Source organism: Bos indicus x Bos taurus, chromosome 22 (assembly GCF_003369695.1).
Source record: "Bos indicus x Bos taurus breed Angus x Brahman F1 hybrid chromosome 22, Bos_hybrid_MaternalHap_v2.0, whole genome shotgun sequence".
In the NCBI taxonomy this organism is placed as follows: domain Eukaryota; kingdom Metazoa; phylum Chordata; class Mammalia; order Artiodactyla; family Bovidae; genus Bos; species Bos indicus x Bos taurus.
The window spans coordinates 8,441,740-8,461,518 of NC_040097.1; the positions used below are offsets into that span (position 1 = coordinate 8,441,740).

At 46.0% G+C, this 19,779-nt stretch overlaps 1 protein-coding gene across 4 annotated transcripts in view; it reads left to right on the forward strand.

The window, feature by feature from the left end:
• KLHL18 (kelch like family member 18) overlaps positions 1 to 19,779 on the forward strand; it is a 51,260-nt gene that overhangs the window by 16,128 nt on the left and 15,353 nt on the right. For 3 of the 4 annotated variants that reach the window (XR_003507912.1, XM_027523854.1, XM_027523855.1), the window contains exons 2-4: positions 9,936 to 10,066; positions 12,697 to 12,837; positions 17,042 to 17,240. Coding sequence is in view for 3 of the 4 variants with exons in the window: in XM_027523854.1 (XP_027379655.1) it covers positions 9,936 to 10,066; positions 12,697 to 12,837; positions 17,042 to 17,240 (471 nt within the window). In the remaining variant the exon portion in view is untranslated. The remainder of the gene's footprint in view (positions 1 to 9,935; positions 10,067 to 12,696; positions 12,838 to 17,041; positions 17,241 to 19,779) is intronic. The other variant, XM_027523856.1, reaches the window with a different exon arrangement.

A 19,779-nucleotide genomic window follows, 5' to 3' on the forward strand; every position in this document is an offset into this window, starting at 1 on the left:
ATTGGTTCTAGGTTATTTCTGGGTGGTGTTTGGCATTTTTTTTTGTGGGGAGGGGACTGTGGGGGTTGGTAGATTGCCTTGGATTTTGTACCTAGACCATTGTGTCATTGGCAAATAAGGATACTATTATTTCTTATTTTCTGATGTGTATTCCTTTTATTTCGTTTTGTTACCTCACTGCACTGGCTGGAACTTTCAGGACTATGCATAATAGCGATGGTAGGAGTAGACAACCCTGCCTTCCTCCTCTTCTCAGGGAAGAGTATTCAGTCTTTTACCAGTAACTATGCAGGTAGCTGATGGTCTTTTGTAGATGTTCTTTATCAAGTTGAGGCAATTCCCCCTATTTCTAGTCTTTTTAGAGTGTTTATCATGAATAGGTGTTGAATTTTGTCAAATGCTTTTTCTGTTGTACATCCCTGATTGAGAGGGTCATGTGATTTATTTTTCTTCTAACCTGTTTTTATGGTGGATTATATTGATTGAGTTTTGAATATTGAATTTCCTTTGGATCCCCCAAATAAACCCTACTTGGTTGCAGTATATGATTCTTTTTGTATTTTGTTAAAGGATTTTGCATCTATATTCCTGAGGGATATTGGTCTGTAGTTTCCTCTCTTTTGTACTCTCTGTTGTCTACTTTGAGTATTAGCCTAATACTGACTTCAGTTTGAGTTGTCCCTTTCTCTTCTATTTTCTATAAGAGATAGTTTAGAATTGGTATTAGTTCTTTTTTAAGTGTTTGGTGGAATCCTCCAGGTCTCAGCCTGGAGACAGACCTTCTTTTCGAGACTTTTAAAATTACAAAATCAATTTCCTTATTAGCTCTAGGGCTATTATAATGGTCTCATTTTGGTGGGTGAGGGAGAGAGAGCAAGGTGAGCTGGGAGTCACATTGCTCTGGAATCCACCGCTCACACTTACAGAGGAGGACACCAAGTGGCCCTAGTTCCCGTCCACCTGGCCTCAGGGGGGTCACACGCTCCAGTTACGATGGGCAGTCGGACGCTGGGTTTGTTTATCCCTTTCCAGAGTCAGGATATTTTCCCCGATTCAAAAAGTGAGTTATCTTCACGGCAGATAGCTGTCGACCATTTCTGCGTCCCCTGCAGTGTGTTCCCAGTCAGTTCAGCGCTGTGTTTGCTCTGCCCTTTGATGCCTGCAGCAGACGCCACTTCTGTGGCGTTTTCATACCTGGGGTCCTTGAAGACCTAACTGATGAGCTGAGTGGGGGCCTCCAGGTAACCACCAGGGGCCAGTCAGAGCTGAAACCACCTTTGGTTAGAGCCCGTTTGTGAAGACCAGGAAGGAAGGTCCCCCTTTCTTGCATTTTTCCAGGGCTTTCTCCAGACCACAGTGCTCAGAACTCTTAAATGCAGAACCAGCCTCAGCAGTCTAGACCAATCATTCACTGTCTCATGTAATCAAACAGGAAAAAAGATGGGGAGCTGAAGTGCTGCCAAGGCCCCTGCCCTGTGTGGTCAGCGTCCTCCCACCGCAGACTGCTTCATCACACACAGAAGTTGGTGGAGCCCCCGCCAGCTCCTTGTTACCTGGAGCTGTTGTCATCATCATTGCGCTATTACAGAGGATTCGTAGCAAATATATTATTAAGCATTATTCATACATAGCTAATAACTTTATATTACATAGCTATAGAGGTCATCGTATATCTAGATGATAATGAATATTCATGATAGATTTTGTTGTACTAGCCATCAAGCGTGTGGTTATTTCTAGGTTTGCGGTATCTGGTGGTGGTGGTTTAGTCGCTAAGTCAAGTCCGACTCTTGCAACCCCATGGACAGTAGCCTGCCAGGTTCCTCTGTCCCTGGAATTCTCTAGGCAAGAATACTGGAGTGAGTTGCCATTTCCTTCTCCAGGGGATCTTCCCAACCCAGGAGTCAAACCCAGGTCTCCTGCGTTGCAGGCAGATTCTTTACCAAACGAGCTATGAGGGAAGCCTTACTGTATCTACTTATATATGTAAAAAAGTTTTGAATGAAATGAGTAGAAAATTCACAATGCCCTCTGCTCAGTCTTCCATATCCTTCTCTAAATTTAACTGAAGGAAACTGTGGTCCATTTTGGCTATCACTTTTAGCGAAACTGCCATTTTTTTCCTACCATATTACTTTATTTTTGCAAAGATTCGTTGATTTTCTGGGTAGCCATTAAGGATGGAGTTGGTATTTTAATTTCAATAAATATTTACTGAACTATTTAGGGGATGTGCAAGACCGTTATTACCTCAAGGAGTTTGAAGTCCACTGGACTTCAGAACAGAAAAGTATCATGCTTAAGACTGAGGCGTCACATCTCAAACATGCAGTAGCCTTACTTGTCTGACACGTGAATAAGATTCTGGTTTGGGTGGACAGCTGGGCCTCACTGGCTTTGTGCTGGGTGGTTGCTGAATAACGTGGGGGATTGGTAGGTTCCTGAGGTCTGAAGGCAAGTGCTTCAGGGCATCTCCAGGCAGTCCACCTCCTGCATTGCTGGTGCACAAGGCCACGTTATTTGCTGAGGCTAATTAGCACTGAAACTCCATGGGGGTGTTGAAGAAAGGATGATTGATTGTGTAACTATGGTTAAGAAACTGAAGTTTAAAAAAAAAAAGGCAACTGGTGGTAGCAGGCCCATACAGGCCATTCATGACTCCTGTGTGAACGCCTCTATTTCAGGCTGAGCTCACTTCCTTTTTGAAAGGAACGAGTGTTTTTGTATTAGACACTATATCCCAGTGTTGGGTTCCACAAGGTGTAGACAGTTCATCCTAGTTCAGCAGGGTGTGACCTCTGAAAATCAGGTGTGATGTGGGTGGGGCATGGGGTGGTGTCTTAAATAAGTGGTCAGCATCTTTCCCTTTCTAGAGAATGTGTTCACCTCCCTCTTCATAATATTTGTTCCCTATGACTCTAGAGCAGAGGTCAGCAAACTTTTTCTGTAAAGAAGCAGGTAGTTTTTTGGTTTTGCGGGCCAGTGGTCACTATCTCAGGTACTCAGTTTGCTATTGTATGGGCATGTCTGTGTTCAAAAACAAAAATTTTATATATGGTTACTCAAAGTTGGATTTTATATGATTTTCACATGTCATGAAATCTGAGGCTTGATTTTTATCAACCATTTGAAAATGTAAAACCTATACTTAGTTCAAAAACAGGTAGGCAGGCCAGATTTTGGCCTATAACCATGGTTTGTTGACCCCTTCTTTAAAGGAATTAAAAATAACTTCTGTGAAATTCTCAATATAAGGACATTTTCTTTCTTTCTTTCTTTCTTTCTTTAACAAGCACTTATGTAGCACATCATATGTGCCATGCACTTTTAAATGCCTTGCATTAAATGCCGATATAATCCTCCCAATAACCCCATGAGGGAGGTACTGTTTACCCCACTTTTGCAGATTTGTGAATTGAGGCAGTAAAGTTAAATGACTAGCCCAGGGTTACATTGCTAGTAAGTGGCAGAACTTAGATTTGAACTCAGAGTAATTAATAATTTAGCTGTTAATTTAGTTCCAGAGTATCTGTTCTTATCTACCATGATAACTGTCTCTCTTAAAGAGACAATTATTGACTTTCTAGCCAGAAGGAATTTTACAGATTAACCCATGCCTACTCATTTTTATAGGCTCATCCTTACCCACAAGATTCATAGCTTTTATGATTCAAATGTGTGCCTTAGTGAAATTATGGATTACTACTTGTCATGCAATTTCAGCATCTCTTGTGACTGCCTAAAAGCTTAGTCTTAAACCTCACTGATCCCAAGGGGATTCTGTCTGCACAGGCAAGGCACTTAACTATTCACTTACTGTTTTATTTATGTTTATTGTGGGCTCCTTGAAGGTAGGAGGAATAGGATCAAAATGTTTCCCATCAGACAGAAATCAATTCTAGATTTCTTGCTTTCTTTGGGGACGCCTGTCTCCGATTACTCCCAACTCAGATTTCGCCCTGCTGCTTTGCCTGCCTGAACAAGCAACTAGTTGAATCTTGAGTCTCACCTGCCTTTGACAGGAACAGAGTTCATGGTATCATGCTACACTATCTGTGCTGATCCAAAGATACCTGGGCAGGGTCAGGAATGAAAGATTTCTTAGTCTTTCCAAGGAAGAAAATGGGAAAATATGTGTGTGTGTGTGTGTGTGTGTGTAAGCAAGTCACAACTTAGGTAGAGCTGAGGTGCTCAGGATTTCTGATTGCATTTGCTCAGTCAAGGTCTCAGACACCACTAACTAGGAGGGATCTCCAGGTACCTCTGGTGCAGGGGTTCCCATGCTAAAGGGATTCTGCAGAATTGTTGCAAAGGGCCCTCAAATCAACACCTGCACCAGTCTGTGGGCCAGATAAATTATATTGTTTAGGTGTAGGTACAGCTATTTTTCAAATGGCATGTAGGTGCCATCACCTAAAGACAAATTAGTTGTTCCCCTTAACTGAGCACAGAATTCAGATGTAATCTGGCTAGCATATCCCAAGACAGGCCTGTCATCTCTTTAGCTGAGCTTTTTTGGGAAATCAGGTCACCCAATTCGTGCACATACAGCTTGTCCTTTTGTCTTCTGTTTACTTTCTGCATGAAAAATAAATGCACAGGAGTTTTAACACAGCAAATTGAACACACATTTTATCCTCCATTCCTTCCTGTAATACTGTTAAAATGGTAGTAAGAGGGAAAAGGGGGCTCCCTGGGTGGCTCAGTGGTAAAGAATCCACCTGCCAGTGCAGGAGACACTCATTTAGATCTCTGGATCAGGAAGATTCCCTGGAGGAGGAAATGGCAACCCACTCTGGTATTCTTGCCTGGGAAATCCCATGGACAGACAAGCCTGGTGGGCTACAGTCCATAGGGTTGCAAAAAGTCAGACATGACTTAGCACACAGAAGAGGGAGAAGAGAGATCAGCAAATGAGAGGTCATTGGAATGTCGAAGCCAAGAAGTGAGTGTGATGAACTTAGTGGACCTGAGGAATTGAAAGTTCTTGCTGAAGGTGTGGGGAGAGAACTAACAAGAAAGAGGATTTGTAATGCGGAACCCTGGATTAGCTCCAGAACTGGAAAAACCAAATACTGAAAACAGGAAGATTAGTTGAAAGTCTGTGTAAAAAACAGATGCCTACAGCCCCTCCCCTACTCTCACAGGAGACAAAAATTTGAGTCTTAGGTATTGAATCAGAGGTACACCAAGCACAGAAGATGGGATGGAGTACAGAGCAAAACTGAAAATAGGGGCTTTAAGACAAAGTTATAAATATAGTGATTAGTAGAACAATTCCTCTCTCTCACGGTTTTCAGAATATTTGCAGGCAGATGCTCCCATGCAAAAGACTGAAAGGTCTTTCTCTGATAAATATAGTTCCAGAGAAGTCCTAAAGATACTGCCTACTTTGAGGGACCCTCAAAAAATGGCAGATTCTTCTTGCCTGATTACACTAATGTGAAGTGCTCAAGTTGATGAGCTTAGCTGTCATAAACAGAGCTTTCCAGCAGCTTTAAAAGTCTGAGCAGATAGCCAGGTGTTATAAGACATTTAAAGGATATAAAAGACAGTCTAAAACAAATGGAAGAGAAAAGAACTCAGAAGAAACAGTAAAAGCAGGGAGGAGGAGAAGGAAATATTTTAACTATAATATCTTGAGAGAGATTAGAGAAAATATTGCATTCATAAAAGATGAACTAGATTCTTAAAAAATAAATAAAAGGAACCTCCAGAAAACAAGACTTCTTAGAAATTAAAAGTATGATAGCAAGTATGAAAAATACCACACAGAAATATTGAAAGGTAAAGTTAAGTAGATTCTCAGAAGACAGACCAAATGAAAGAGATGAAAAATTGGGGAGAAGAGAGAAATTATAGAGGATCATTCCAAGAGGTCTAATACCTAACTAATGGGAATGTGAGATGAAATAAACAGTAGACAGGAGGAAATTATCAAAGAAATTGTATGAAAAGGTGTTCTTAGAACTGAAATAATGTCTATAGAATGATGCTGCACAGTAAATAAAAGAAAATTGACTCCAAGTTACAACCTTATGAGGTTTCAGATCTCTGAGGAAAAAGAGAAAGTCCCAAAAGCCTCTAGAGAGAGCAGTCACACACTTAGGGTTAGTATTCAAAATGGCATTAACTTTTGAAAGTAACAAACTAGAAGACACTGGAACGACACCTCTGAATTCTGAAAGAGGGCAATTCCCTGGCAGCCTAGTAGTTAGGATTCCACACTTTGACTGTCAAGGGCACAGTGAATCCTGTGGTAGATCCCTGGTTGAGGAATTAAGATCCCACAGCACTGCCCTCCCACCCTCAAAAAAAAAATTCTCAACACAGAATTTTATAGCCAGCTAAAATACCACCCAAGTTTAAGGGTAATAAAGACATTTTCAGACATTTTGTGCATATGCCCTTAGATATTGTGATATAATAAGAAATATATATTTGGTCTTTGTCCCTGATTCCTGACACAGAGCTCCAAAAACCCTTGTAACTTTCTGAGTTGTAGGGCTGATACGAGCTTCTTCTGTTGTAATACTTGCCTTTTATTCTGAGTTCCCAACCCAAGAGCTTCTAAAACCCTTGGAATTTTCTAAGTAATAGGGGTAAGAGGAGAAGTCAGCCATACCTGTGTTTATGCTAATGAGGTAACTCTTTGTGGGCCCCTCCATAACTTCAGAATGAGAACTGGTTGCCAGAAGAACCAACCGTGTGATTAGAGGTTTGGAACTTTCAGCACCATCTTGCTGCCTCTAGAGAGGGGAGAGGGACTGGAGATGGTGTTAATCACCAGTGAGCAATGAGTTAATCAGTCATGCTTACTTAAAAATACCATTCTAGCAAATTCTCAAACCTGAAGAGGGGAATTGTGGGGAACCCCACCGCTCTTCTGACCTTATAACTGATTGGTCAGAAGTACAAGTGGCCCAGACTTGCAGTTGGCATCTGAAGCACGAGCAGTCTGGTGGAACTGTTAGGGGTCCACACGAACTCTACATGGTGTCAGATTTGAATTCAATTGTAGAATACTTTGGCCGCCTGATGCGAAGAACTGACTCATAGGAAAAGACCCTGATGCTGGGAAAGATTGAAGGCAGGAGGAGAGCAGGATGACAGAGGATGGGATGGTTGGATGGTATCACTGACTCGACGGACATGAGTTTGAGCAAACTCCAGGAGATGGTGATTGACAGAGAAGCTGGCGTACTGCAGTCCATGGGGTTGTAGAGTCAGAAGTGACTGAACTGAACTGTAGGATACCAGTTGGTGTCTGGAAAGTTGGAGAATTGGTTGGTGTGAGAACAGAGCCAACGCATTTGGTGTCAGATATGCTGTGAGTTAAAAACAGTTCATAGTACACCCTTTTTAAAGACGCTCTGCTAGAAGACACTTTTCACCAGAAAAAGGAAACTAATTTAAAGGAGAATTAAATGGGATCCAAGAAACAAGGATTCCAATACAGGTTAGGGGAAAGGAATTCCCCTATATATATCTAGTATAGATATATCACAAGAACAAACTGATAGAGTAGTTGATGGAACATATTAAAGGGAGTTCAATACTTTATTATCTTCAGGGAAAATAGGCTTTATACCAACAAAGAAATGCAATCATAGTATACATCTTGGCTTGGCTACAAATAGTATTCACATAGACCTAATAATGCAACTCTTAATGCTAATTTAACCAAAATTTGTCATAATTCTATAGAAAAATTGAGAGTAAGCAGAGTAGTATGTGACAAAAGCATTAGAACAAAATCCTAATCTTCCATCATTAGAATTAAATAGATAACATCATAGTTATATTTTGCTGCATAACAAATTACCCTAAAACTTAGTGACTTAAAATATCAGATATTTATTGCCTCACAGTTTCTGTGGGTCATGAGTTGAGAAGCCCTCATGGGGTTGCAGTCCAGGTGTCACCTTGGGCTGTAGTCCTGTGGACCTCTCCTTAGTGAAAGTCACTCAGTCGTGTCCAACTCTTTGTGACCCCATAGACTATACAGCCCATGGAATGCTCCAGGCCAGAATACTGGAGTGGGTAGCTGTTCCCTTCTCTAGGAGATTTTTCCAACCCATGGATTGAACCCAGGTCTCCTGCATTGCAAGCGGATTCTTTACCATCTGAGCCACCAGGGAAGCCCGGACCTCTCCTTTGGATATGTTGTTACCTGGCTTCCCTGAGAGTACGTGATCCAGGAGAGAGAACCAGAAGAATTTCCAGTGTGTTCTGTGATCCAGCCTCAAATGTGACCTACCGTCATCACTTCTGCTACATTCCATCAGTCATGCAGACCGACCCTGAGACATTGTGGGAGGGGCCTGCACAGGGACATGGATGCCAGGAGACAGGGGTCAGTTAGGAGCTGTTCAGAGGTTGACTACCACAAGTAATAACTAACAGTGAAAATTAAAGAAATAATTGTTGTTTATCTGCTAAGTCGTGTCCACCTCTTTTGTGACCCCATGGACTATAGCCTGCCAGCCTCCTCTGTCCATGGGATTTCACAGGCAAGAATACTGGAGTGAGTGGCCATTTCCCCTTCCAGGGTATCGTCCTGACCCAGGGATGGAACCTGCGTCTCCTGCATTGTCAGGCGATTCTTTACCACTGAGTCACCCAAGAGGCCTCAAGAAATAATATTATAGGCATATTACTTAGAAAGGTGGGAAGAAATACCACAAGAAAGAGGCTGCCCTTAGGAGCAGGAATCGGGGGACCAGAAACTTCTAGTTTTCATTACAAGCCTTGTAGAACAATTTTAAGAAATATTGTGTGTATTGGTGTGATTTTTTTTAATTATGAAAAACCCTCAGTGTGCAGCCATATAATGTCACCAACGCTGGTAGTAGAACAACACGTGGATTATATGAGGAAGATGTAGAATCTGAATCTGGTTAAGGATCCTTTGGTATTTAGAAGGTGGTGTGCCTGTTCTTGAAGCAGTTAACGGATAATAAACCTAAAGTTCAGTGAAAAAGAGGACACGGTGACACAGCCTGAGCTAGAATCCTTGAATAAATGTGACCCAAAGAGATGAGTATGAGGTAGTGAAATGGCTTTGGCATTTCACTAATGTGGGACTTGGATGAAAAAGGAAGGAAAAAACCAGACTGTTTTGCTCTTTCTGATGAGTAGAAAGTTCTTAAGTGGAAATGTTTATGTGTCTTGGAGCTATAAATGGCAAAGCTTGTTAAAAGGAATATCCTTTTGGCAGACAGTGGGAAAGCACTTTGGAGAACTCCCCAGGATTAAGGATGTGTCCGTGAGGGTTTGGTACAGATTAGAAAGAGTCGGCCTCTGTCCCTGTGAGCCCTGTGAGCTGTGCAGAACGCCAGCCAGTCCACAGCCCGAGTCCTTCCAGCTGCTGCCAGGGTCACGTTCCTAGGAGAACTCTGGGCTCCTTGTGGTCTACCACAGCCTGCTTGGCACCCTGGGACCCCATAATAACTGTGCCCATGGTATTTGCTCTGTCCTTGATCCCCACATGTGCCCCTACCCCCCAGCACTTTTCAAGCCTGGTCTTATTTCTCATGTGTTTACTCTTCTTGAGGAGCCTCCTGTTAGGTGCTTCAGGGCTCTTGGCTAGTTTGTGTCTTCCATCTGAATATTGGGATCAGGAAAAAGGGTTCGGGAAGTCAGGTCTTTGAGTTGCTAGATGTGTGGAGGGGTGCAGTGAAGACTGCTGTGTAAATAAAAACTTCTAACTACTTTAATACCTCTTAAAAATGTGCTATTTGCATTCTCCTACTATAACTGAGTATGCTGAGTTTAAAGTACTTCGGGGTCTTTGTGGAATGCCTCGGCCATCACGTACTGGGATGCCCTCAGTACCCCTCCACTGGGCAGACAGTTGACCTGTGGAAGGAATAGGGTGGGTTTTCACATTTGCGTTGCTCAATGTCTGTCTTTGTATTTTACTTTGCCCACAGATCGGGGACCACAAATTCAGTGCTCACCGGATCGTCTTAGCAGCCTCTATCCCGTATTTCCATGCTATGTTTACAAATGACATGATGGAGTGCAAGCAGGATGAGATTGTAATGCAAGGAATGGACCCAAGGTGCGAAGTTTGTCCCTCAGGTTCCACAGCCTGCTTTCAGCCTTGTGTTTGGTGCCCTTTGAGGGCCTTCCAGTGGGACCCAGGATCTAGCACAGCTCCACACACATAGTAGGTGCCCAGTAAACAAGCTAGAACCTCAGCCACTGGCCTGAGACAGGGTTAAAATAAGGAGTTTTGATGTGTTTTTCCTCTATTAGAGTAACAGGTCTCATAGGAACTAGGGTTCAGTACAGAGATGGTGGTGTATTATTCTCTTCACTTTTCTCCCAGCCTTTTAAGCTGACAAAGTAGTCTTTCCAATAAGTGTCTTCATTCATTACCCTTTTCCTCAGTCAGGAACAGCGTTATTCATTAGAGCTTCCTGTATGGATGGAGATGTTCTGTTTGTTGTCTCCAAAATGGTAGCCCTTAGCACATGTAGCTGTTGAGCACTTGAAATGTGGCTGGTAGGACTGAGAGACTGAATTTTAAGTATTATTTAATTGTAATTAATTTAAATTTAATTTTAGGGGAATCCCCTAGTTGTCCAGTGGTTAGCACTCCACACTTTCACTGCCAGGAGCCCAGGTTCAGTCCCTGGTTGGGGAACTAAGATCCTGCAAGCCACACAGCATAGCCAAAAAGATAAATAAATAATAATAAATGTAGTTTTAAATAGCCATGTGTGATTTAAATACTCTCCTGATCAGGAGAGTTTTTCCATGAAGAGAATCTAGAAGTAAGGACAACTTTAAATAGTGCATAAATGATGCACTTTCAGTGCTTCCAGTTCTGCCTCCTGACCCTAAAATTCATCTAGGGCAGAATTTCTCAGCCTCAGCACTACTGACATCTGGGGACAATGATTCTTTGTTATGGAGGGCTTTCTGGGACACTGAAAGATGTTTAGATGGGACATATTTCATAGTATGCCTTTTTTATTTTTCTCCCTGGAGAAGGGAAAGGCTACCCACTCCAGTATTCTGGCTTGGAGAACTCCATGGGATCACAGAGTCAGACACGACTGAGCGACTTTCATTTTCTTATGCCTTTTTTGGGCCTTGAGAGGAAAAAGGTGTATTTATATGACATAAAAGAGTAGACTGCAAGTCTGTGAATCGGGGCTGTTTGTTCATAACCTCAGCTACATGCAGAGGTCCATTGCACCTACTCTGCCTGGCGTTGTGCTGGGGTCTGGGCACATAGCAGCCAAGAGGACACACAGGATGACTCTTGTTGGGGGAGACGAGAAACAAACCGGTGACTCTAAAATATTAGCCCGCAACCTATCCTTTGTCACCCGACTTCTTAATCTGCCAGCGGTGAAAACTCGAAGGAGCAGCTAGGAGACTGTGCAGTGTCCTGTGGATAACTGAAGGTGACCTGCCCTAGCACATGGCGAGGGTTTATATACCCACTGCAGGGGAGCAGCCCCAGGCCAGCTACCTGTGAGGAGAGACAGCAACGTGTCTATCTCCACGGGCAGTTGAACATGCTCTTCTCTGAGGTCTGCGTCTGATGGAGCCATGCTAATCGCCACATGCCATCCAAGCACCTCATTTAACAGGTAGACGGAGCACCTGTGATCTGTGCTGCTGTAGGCACTGAGACACAGCGTTGAGGAAACAGCACCTCTTATTACGCCAGCTTTCTGGTAGCAGCAATCTGGTAGTAGACAGCCAGATACAGCTGGGAAGCAAAAAGAAAAGCAGACAAAGGCTAGCAAATGATGGTGGGGGTCCATGCTATCTCAGGGTGATCAGGGAAGCCCTCTGTGTTGAGGTGACATATGAGGTGAAGTGAGGGAGTAAGCCATCCGGGGGAGGAGCCCTCCAAACAGAGGGAGCCGCCAGTGCAAAGGCCCTGAGGTCAGAGTGTGTTCAACATGTTGGAACAGAGTAAGGGGAAGAGTGGAAGGTGATGAGGTCAGAGGTGGAGGGGCCAGACCATATACAGCCCTACAGACAGAACTTGGATTGCATTCTTGGTGTGAACTGGAAGGCAGAAAAAGCCTCATGCTGAAAGTTTATCCCAAGGAAATAGTCGGAAAACATTATTTGTAATAGCTATTATGCTTACCAATAAAGAAAGAAATTATAGCGTATTTATGTGTTGGACTACTATTTAGCACCCGTTAAAAATGTTAAACATGGGGAGTTTGCTGGTGATCCAGCGGTTAGGACCTGGTGCTCCCACTGCCATGGCCTGTGTTCAGTCCCTGATTGCATAACTGAGACCCTGCAAGCCTCACAGTGCAGCCAAAAAACCATGAATACAGTATAGAAACATCGGAAAGGGCTTCATAATGATTATATCCATACAACTTCAGCATGCAGGCAAGTAGGAAATGAAAACGAACCTAGAAATGACTACAGTTGACTCATTCAGTGGTGAGATTCTGGGTTGTTGCTTTCTCTTTGTAGAACTTTCTGTAATAAAAATATTTGGGCAGTAAGGACACCCTAAGAAGTAGAAGTATAGCTACGGTAAAATGATTATCCTTTTCAGGTAGATTCTCAAAGGACACAGGCTAATTGTATCTGCGAGTGGGGGGCCATCCATTCTCAGCTAACAGTATCAGCTCACTGAGGGCACGAGTCTCCTGTAAGCCAAGCCCCATCTCTGAAGAGCATCTTTCCTCTTTGCTCTAGTGCCCTGGAAGCTCTGATCAACTTTGCCTACAACGGCCACCTCGCCATTGACCAGCAGAACGTGCAGTCCTTGCTGATGGGGGCGAGCTTCCTGCAGCTGCAGAGCATCAAAGACGCCTGCTGCACGTTCCTCCGAGAACGGTGAGGTGATGCGATGGGCGTGGCCCGTGGTGGCGAGCGGACCGTCTCATCTCTGGGATCCTCTGCCAGTTTGCTGAGTGTTGGGGGCGTGGAAAGTCTTATGAAGGGAGTGAGGAGCTGGGAAGATAACTGCAGAAATGACGTTTCTTGAAATCATTCTGAAGCAGTACCCAGTTCTTTGGGATGCACCTTTGAGGAGCAGGATTTATGGAGCCCTGCCTGCATTCTCCCTTGGCCTGATGTGTATGTCCTCTCCTGGTCCTCTGCAGTCTGACCAGCCACCTCCAGATTTGGTCAGCATTGCCTAACGGTTCCACAGCTGTCTCCGTCTTTGTGTGGATCCTTCCCCTGCTTGAATTTCTTAGCCTTCCTTTTTCCTTCTGCTCTGAAATACCCCTGCCAAACTTCACCTCCTAGAATTCTCTGTCCCCTTTAACCTTTAATCCCCTGGGAACAGTCACTGTGTGCTTTTAGGGTCAGGGCCATGCATTATGGCCTTACCTAAGTCCAGCGCTTGGCCTTGACCTTTTGAGGACTTGGCAGATAAAAAGGCTCTTCCTCCCCTCAAGAGGCAGAGATCTTAGTCACAAAGTAGAGGCGACTCTGAACACTGGAGGCCCAGGGCTGAGGGTTAGTGCTGGGCCACACACAGGCAGAGACAAACCAGAACAGCACCCCACAGCACTCCTCTGTCTGTGGTCTCTCCAGGGCCTGGCTCCAGCTGAGCTCCCCTGATACGGGGCCCCTGGTCTCAAGACCAGCATTCCTCTCGCCTCACACCTGCCCTCCTGAACCTCATCCCCTCTGAAAACCCCCCCTTCCCTCTCCCATTTCTACTCCACAAGCCCAAATCTCTTAACAGCTCTGTGGACCCCCACTGCTATCCACATCCTGCCCATGTGGTGCTCAGGGGCATTAGTGAGCACTGCTGTGTGTGCAGCTGGTCTCAGCAACTGTGGGAACGATGCTAACAGGCAGGGGCACCCTTCGCTGGTTTCATTGGGAGGTGGGTGGTCCTGTTTGGGTTTTGCAGTGGAGACCATGTAGTGAGTGCAGCCCCAAAGCCTGACTTGACCAGCCCTAAGATGCCTTCTGGGTCAAGCTGCGTGTGGCAGGCCGTGGGGCACTCGCTGTCTGTCCTACTCCTGTGTGAGCTTAAGGACACGGACTGGACTTGATTCATCCCTATATTCCCACAGAGCTTGGAGACTGACTAAGGCCCTCTGGAAGGGAGGAAAGGTGGCCATTCTCACGAGGGGACAAGAGCGCCACCTAGTGGCCTTTGAGATCCTTGCTGTCAACACTGGATCCAGGCTCTATTAGTGTCACTGAAAAGATTTTTAGACCAGTGCACTTTTTACATGCACCAGTAATGACATCTCGGGAAAAGGTGCTTAAACACAAAGCCTGATGTGTTGAGTCCATCCTTGACATTTTTCTGTTCAGCACTGGGAGCCTCCTTCTGAAGCCTAAGCTCACACTTTATTCCTGTTTTTTATTCCCTGCCACAGGCCCCTGAGGCTTGACCTCCTTTCTGTTTTCTTTTCAATGACTGCCATCACTGCCCAAGTTTCTGGGGGGTGATTCTCCCTGAGCCTGACTGTAGAGCGTGATGGGGTCTCCCAGCTGCCCCCTTGACGACAAGTACGTGGGCCCTTCACTTTCGAGGTCTGATTACTAAAGACTTGAGGGAAGCCATCCTGAGCGGTAGTGGAAAGGCCAGGGCTTGACAGAGCACAGAGAATGTATGAAGCCATCAGAGTTCTTAGAGCAGTAGTTCCTGAGGCCGCTCTGCCTGTGAGGTCTGCAGTCTGCTGATATTTTTTTCCCCGTGAGATTGGGGTTGATTTTTTCTCTTGACCCCTTTTCCAGCCTTCAGATGAATGGACCTCCTTGTTTTTAGGTGGACATTAGAAGTGGGTATTTTCCAAAATCTCCTTTCAGAACTGGATCGGAACATCAGATGCACCTGTAAACCAAGCCAGTAACTTACTCAATTCAAGTCGCCGCTTCCTGCCTCCGATAAAGCATTGCATCTTATCCTGGTTAAACAGTGTCAGCCCAGAAGGAGGCTGGGAAGCGGCTCTTGACAGATGTGGGCCTCTGTCGGCCCTGTGGGTTACTGTCCCTCTTGTCTCCCTCCTTCTCCTGAGTGGCCCCCTCTCCTGCACAGCTCTCCCTCCTCCTTCCCCACCAGTTGGCTTTCAGACAGGCTCCCCACATCCCATCCTCTTAGATGTGAAGACCCACTTCAATGGAAGGTGTGTTTTGCACTCAGTATCATGGCAAGCCAGTCAAAGGTGAGATGCAAGAATCCTGACCAGAGGGAGGGGTTGACATGTGTCCCAGGCAGCAGTGTGGATCGTCCTTTCCCACGTCTATGGACTCTACCAGCTCCCTGTCCATGGCATTTGAACCCTCTTCTTGATGTCAGAACAATGGAGTTGAGTGACCATGTGCTTATAGAGGCTGGAGTGGGGTAAGGGGTCTCTCCTCGTATCTCATCTGCCAAATGGTATGAGGTGCTTTGAGCAGGTCTCATCCTGAGAAAGGCTAATGATATCTGACAGATGACTGAGCTGACACTCCGACCCTGAGCCCTGTGTTCCCCCCTGGCCATGCTGCTTGTCCATAGGTGCTCCGTGCTCATGTTTCCTTGGCCTTTGAAACTACACTTAGCTTTGCAAAGCAATGGACAGAGCCAGCTCAGGCTGGAACAAAAAACAACTATATAGAATTTAGTCATAAACCAGGCTCCCGAGATGCTCCGCCTTCTCAGTCCCTGACAGGTCTGCTGCTGGGGGGCAGTGCTGAATATTGGTTGGTAAGTATAGCTTACTGTAACCCTTAAATCAATAGGGGTGGGAGAGGAGAGAAGGCATTCTCACAAGGAAAGGTCAACCTGGGCAGTTTTTAATGTAATATTTACCATCTCCTACCACAAGACTATCAGTCACAAAACCAAAATAAGAAAAGCCTTGTCCCTCAGGGTCTACTGGTACCATCAAGATTTCGGAACCACATTGAGCTCAGTGGGAATTTTCTCAGATGCAATAATAGTTGGAAAAACAAGCATACTAGAAAGTACTAGAAATTAAACCTGCAGCTGACTTCATACCAGACACCATGCTGAGTGCATTTCCTATGTTCCTGCCTAATGGCCACAGCCCCAGGAGGTGGGTAGCTGTTGGCATCACCTTTTTCTAGGTGAGGTTACTACTGACACTTGAGGAGCCTAAGGAATCCCCCCAAGTCGCCCAGGGTGGCAGGGTCAGAATTGAACCCCAGGTTTCCCTGGCTCTGATGAGCACACGTCTGCCTGAGGGCTTTGGGAACGTTCAGTCTCAGCATCCCCACTTGCTTGTAGAGAGACTGTGAGCACATTTCTTTGTTTCTCTGAGCCTCAGTTTTCCACCTAAAAATGAGCGCAATTACTGTTATTTTGGGGTGTTGTTTAAAAGATCCTAGAGAGGGACTTCCCTAATGGTCCAGCGGCTAAGACTCTGCTCCCAATGCAGGAAGCTCAGGTTCAATCCCTTGGTTGGGGAACTAGATCCCACATGCTGCAACTGAAAAAGAACCTCATGATGCAACTAAGAGCTAGCCCAGCCAAATAAATAAATATTTAAAAAAAAAAGAGATCCTAAAGAATACGTATGGAAGGCCTGGCGCCACATAAGTAATGCATGTCACTGTTGTCTGAGCAGCCAGGCCCAGAGAGCCTCTTTCTGTTTATAAAAAAAAATTAAAAAAGGAAAAATGTGGAAGGGTCCTGACGTAAGAGAAGTCATCTCTGCATGTGGTTTAAACTCTCATTCTACAACTTCAGGGCCTTCCCGGTGTCCAGAGGTGGACCTTCAACCAAGAATGTCAACGCCTGAAGGAAAGCACAGTTTCCCAGAATGTGCTCCGTTCTCTCCCGAAAGGTGCTTCGCAGGGCTTCCCATAGAGCTGTCCACCCTGGCGACACCCGAGTCCCACGAGGCAGACGTTTTTGAAGAGAATCTGCCTTAGTTTTATACCTTTAACAAGTGGAGTCCCAGAGAGGCTCGGCCTGTGTCACCCAGGGAGTTTCCAACAAAGCTGAGGGCCAAGCTTGTGTATTTTCCCCATTCTGTAGCTCTGCTCAGAACCAACTCGAGCATGACGCAAGATCACGTTCCTCCTCTTAACTTTCTTCTTCTCACCTTCTCTATGCCAAAAGGCTTCACCCCAAAAACTGCCTGGGCGTGCGCCAGTTTGCCGAGACCATGATGTGCGCCCTGCTGTATGACGCAGCCAACAGCTTCATCCACCAGCACTTTGTGGAGGTGTCCATGTCAGAGGAGTTCCTGGCCCTGCCCTTGGAGGACGTGCTTGAGCTGGTGTCTCGGGATGAGCTGAACGTGAAATCGGAGGAGCAGGTCTGTAGAGCAGAGTCTGCAGGTGACACGGGGGGCTGCTGTTCTTCCTCATCTTTGGAAAAAGTAAAACAGAAGACAGTGCAGATCGTGGTGTGTGTGCCCCGTTGCTGCTCATGGGTTCACTTTATCATACCATCTGCACATTTCACGAGAACTTTTTTCCCACACATTTTAGCGTCTAAATAATACTCAGCTGATTTTATCAACTGCGTGGTCCTCATTCTTCGATGTTTGGGTTATTTTCCAAAATTTACTCTTAGAAGTAATGTTTCCATGAACTGGAAATGAGCACAGATAACTTCTTGAAAGAATCTTACTCTAAAGGTGAGTAGAGATAGGGGCAGTGGCTAGGGGGCATATGAAGTCAAGAGGGTCTTGATTGTTTTACGATGAGAGAAATTACAGTACAATTGGACTGTTGATGGGAATTTTCCAGAAGAGGGAAGAATTGGAAATGTAGGAGAAAGGGGAGATTGTTGTCCTGGGGTAAATGAGAATGGACAGAGTGTAGGGTACAGGGAGGGTGTCTGAGAGGAGCTCGGGCCCCTCATGTCCAAGGCGAAAAGGAGAGCCCATGCCCAGCACAGCAGGAAGGGCGGTGTGCTGAGAGAGTCTGCTTACATTGTCTTCTGGTTTGTTCCTGTGTTCTCAACTGAGAGCGAGGGTGAGGGAAGAATGTTAGACATCTGAGGAGAGATGAAAAGGTACGAGCTAGGCATCGAGGAAAGAGGGGAGAGTAAATAGACGAAGCTCGGGACTTGGAGAGGGCTGGATAGGAGGCAGGGCCGGGTGAGATCTGCAGTCGCAAGTGTCACATAAGCTGGTCGGCCCTGTTGTGTGTTGTCTGTCGGCTGTATGTACTGGTGCAGGGTAGAGAGTGGGTTGCGTTGAAAGAGCTGGGCTTTATCAGGGTACTCAGGTTTTTTCTAGGTAAGTGTGACTCAGAGAAATAGGAGACTAACATGGGCGTGATAACCCATGGAACCCGTGTAGGTGAGAGAGCTAAGGAAATGGGCTGGAGTGGGACCTGAGAGGGAGGTGTGCGGTGAGGGAGAGCCGTGCCCAAGGCTAGGTAGAGTTGGTTGCTGAGCTGGAAGGACTGGAGGCAGTGGTCAGGTGCTGCTGCTGCTAAGTCGCTTCAGTCATGTCCGACTCTGTGCAACCCCATAGACGGCAGCCCACCAGGCTCCGCCATTCCTGGGATTCTCCAGGCAAGAACACTGGAGTGGGTTGCCATTTCCTTCTCCACTGCATGAAAGTGAAAAGTGAAAGGGAAGTCGCTCAGCCCTGTTCGACTCTTCGTGACCCCATGGACTGCAGCCCACCAGGCTCCTCTGCCCATGGGTTACTGGAGTGGGGTGCCATTGCCTTCTCCGGGTCAGGTGCTAGTATACTTAAAATCATGGAAGGTACTGGCCAAGCGAGGTGTAGGTGATTATAGGGTCCTCTCAGGATAAAGACAACACCTTAGAGTAATCAGGAAAAGCTTAAATGAGGGGCTTCCCTGGTGGATCAGTAGCTAAGGCTTCACACCCCCAGTGCAGACGGCCCAGGTTTGATCCCTGAGCCGGTACCACAGGGAACTGGTACCACAGGCCACAACTAAGAGTTTGCATGCTGCAACCAAGATCCCATGCAGCCTAATTAATTACAAAAGAAAATCTTAAATGAAAGCGGATGGTTTTAGTAGCCAGAGAGGAGTGAAGGTCATCCTTTCTGTTGGTGCAGGGTGTCTTAAGAGGACAGTGAGTTGGAGGGCAATGAGGGCTGGGCAGTGAAGGGCATCAGCCACAGGGTTGAGAGGAGGTGTATTTGGACCCAGCACTACAGACACCCGGAGCACCATGGCAGCAAGGCCTCTGCTCAGCTGGCCACAGGTCTGGGGGTATCATGAAGCTGTACCTTGGCCGAAGGAGCCCCAGGCTCCATCAGACACTCAGCAGAGATGTTAGTCCCAGCTCAGCTCCTTTCCTTAAAGTCCGAAGAGTCCTCTCCCCTGCATGTTAGTGACCATCAAAGAAGCAAAGCCTGAGCTCAGCAGCATGGACCCTGAGATTTAGAGGAGCACACCCCATCCCAGGAGCAAGGGGCCCTGCACTGGTTCGTCCACTAGTTAATATGGCCCAGGGCAGCTCACATGTGCTGTGGTACATTCTTCAAGGGCCTTTGGGCTTCAGAGGGAGAGATACTTGTGACTGGAGCCCCCAGGGAAGGCTCCTTGGAAAACCCACTTCTGAATCCAGGCCTTAAAGAAATGGGAATGAGTTTAGATGGAAAGGAAGAGATTCGGGCATTCTAGGTGAAGGGGGCAGCCGGCCTGCCTAGAGAAGAGGATGCAGGAGCTGCGGGAATTAAGGTCGACAGTGCTTTGTTGTAGGAGAGAGAGGAAGAAGGAACCTCGGGCAGGTTTTCATTAGGAAGTCATAGTGAAAGCGAGGATGGTGTTCCAGTAGCCTCGGCTTGCCCCTCAAGAGACTGGACCGGATGGGGTAGCTGGGGACGTGGAGAGAAGGTGGTGGATTCAGGAGGCAAGTCAGAG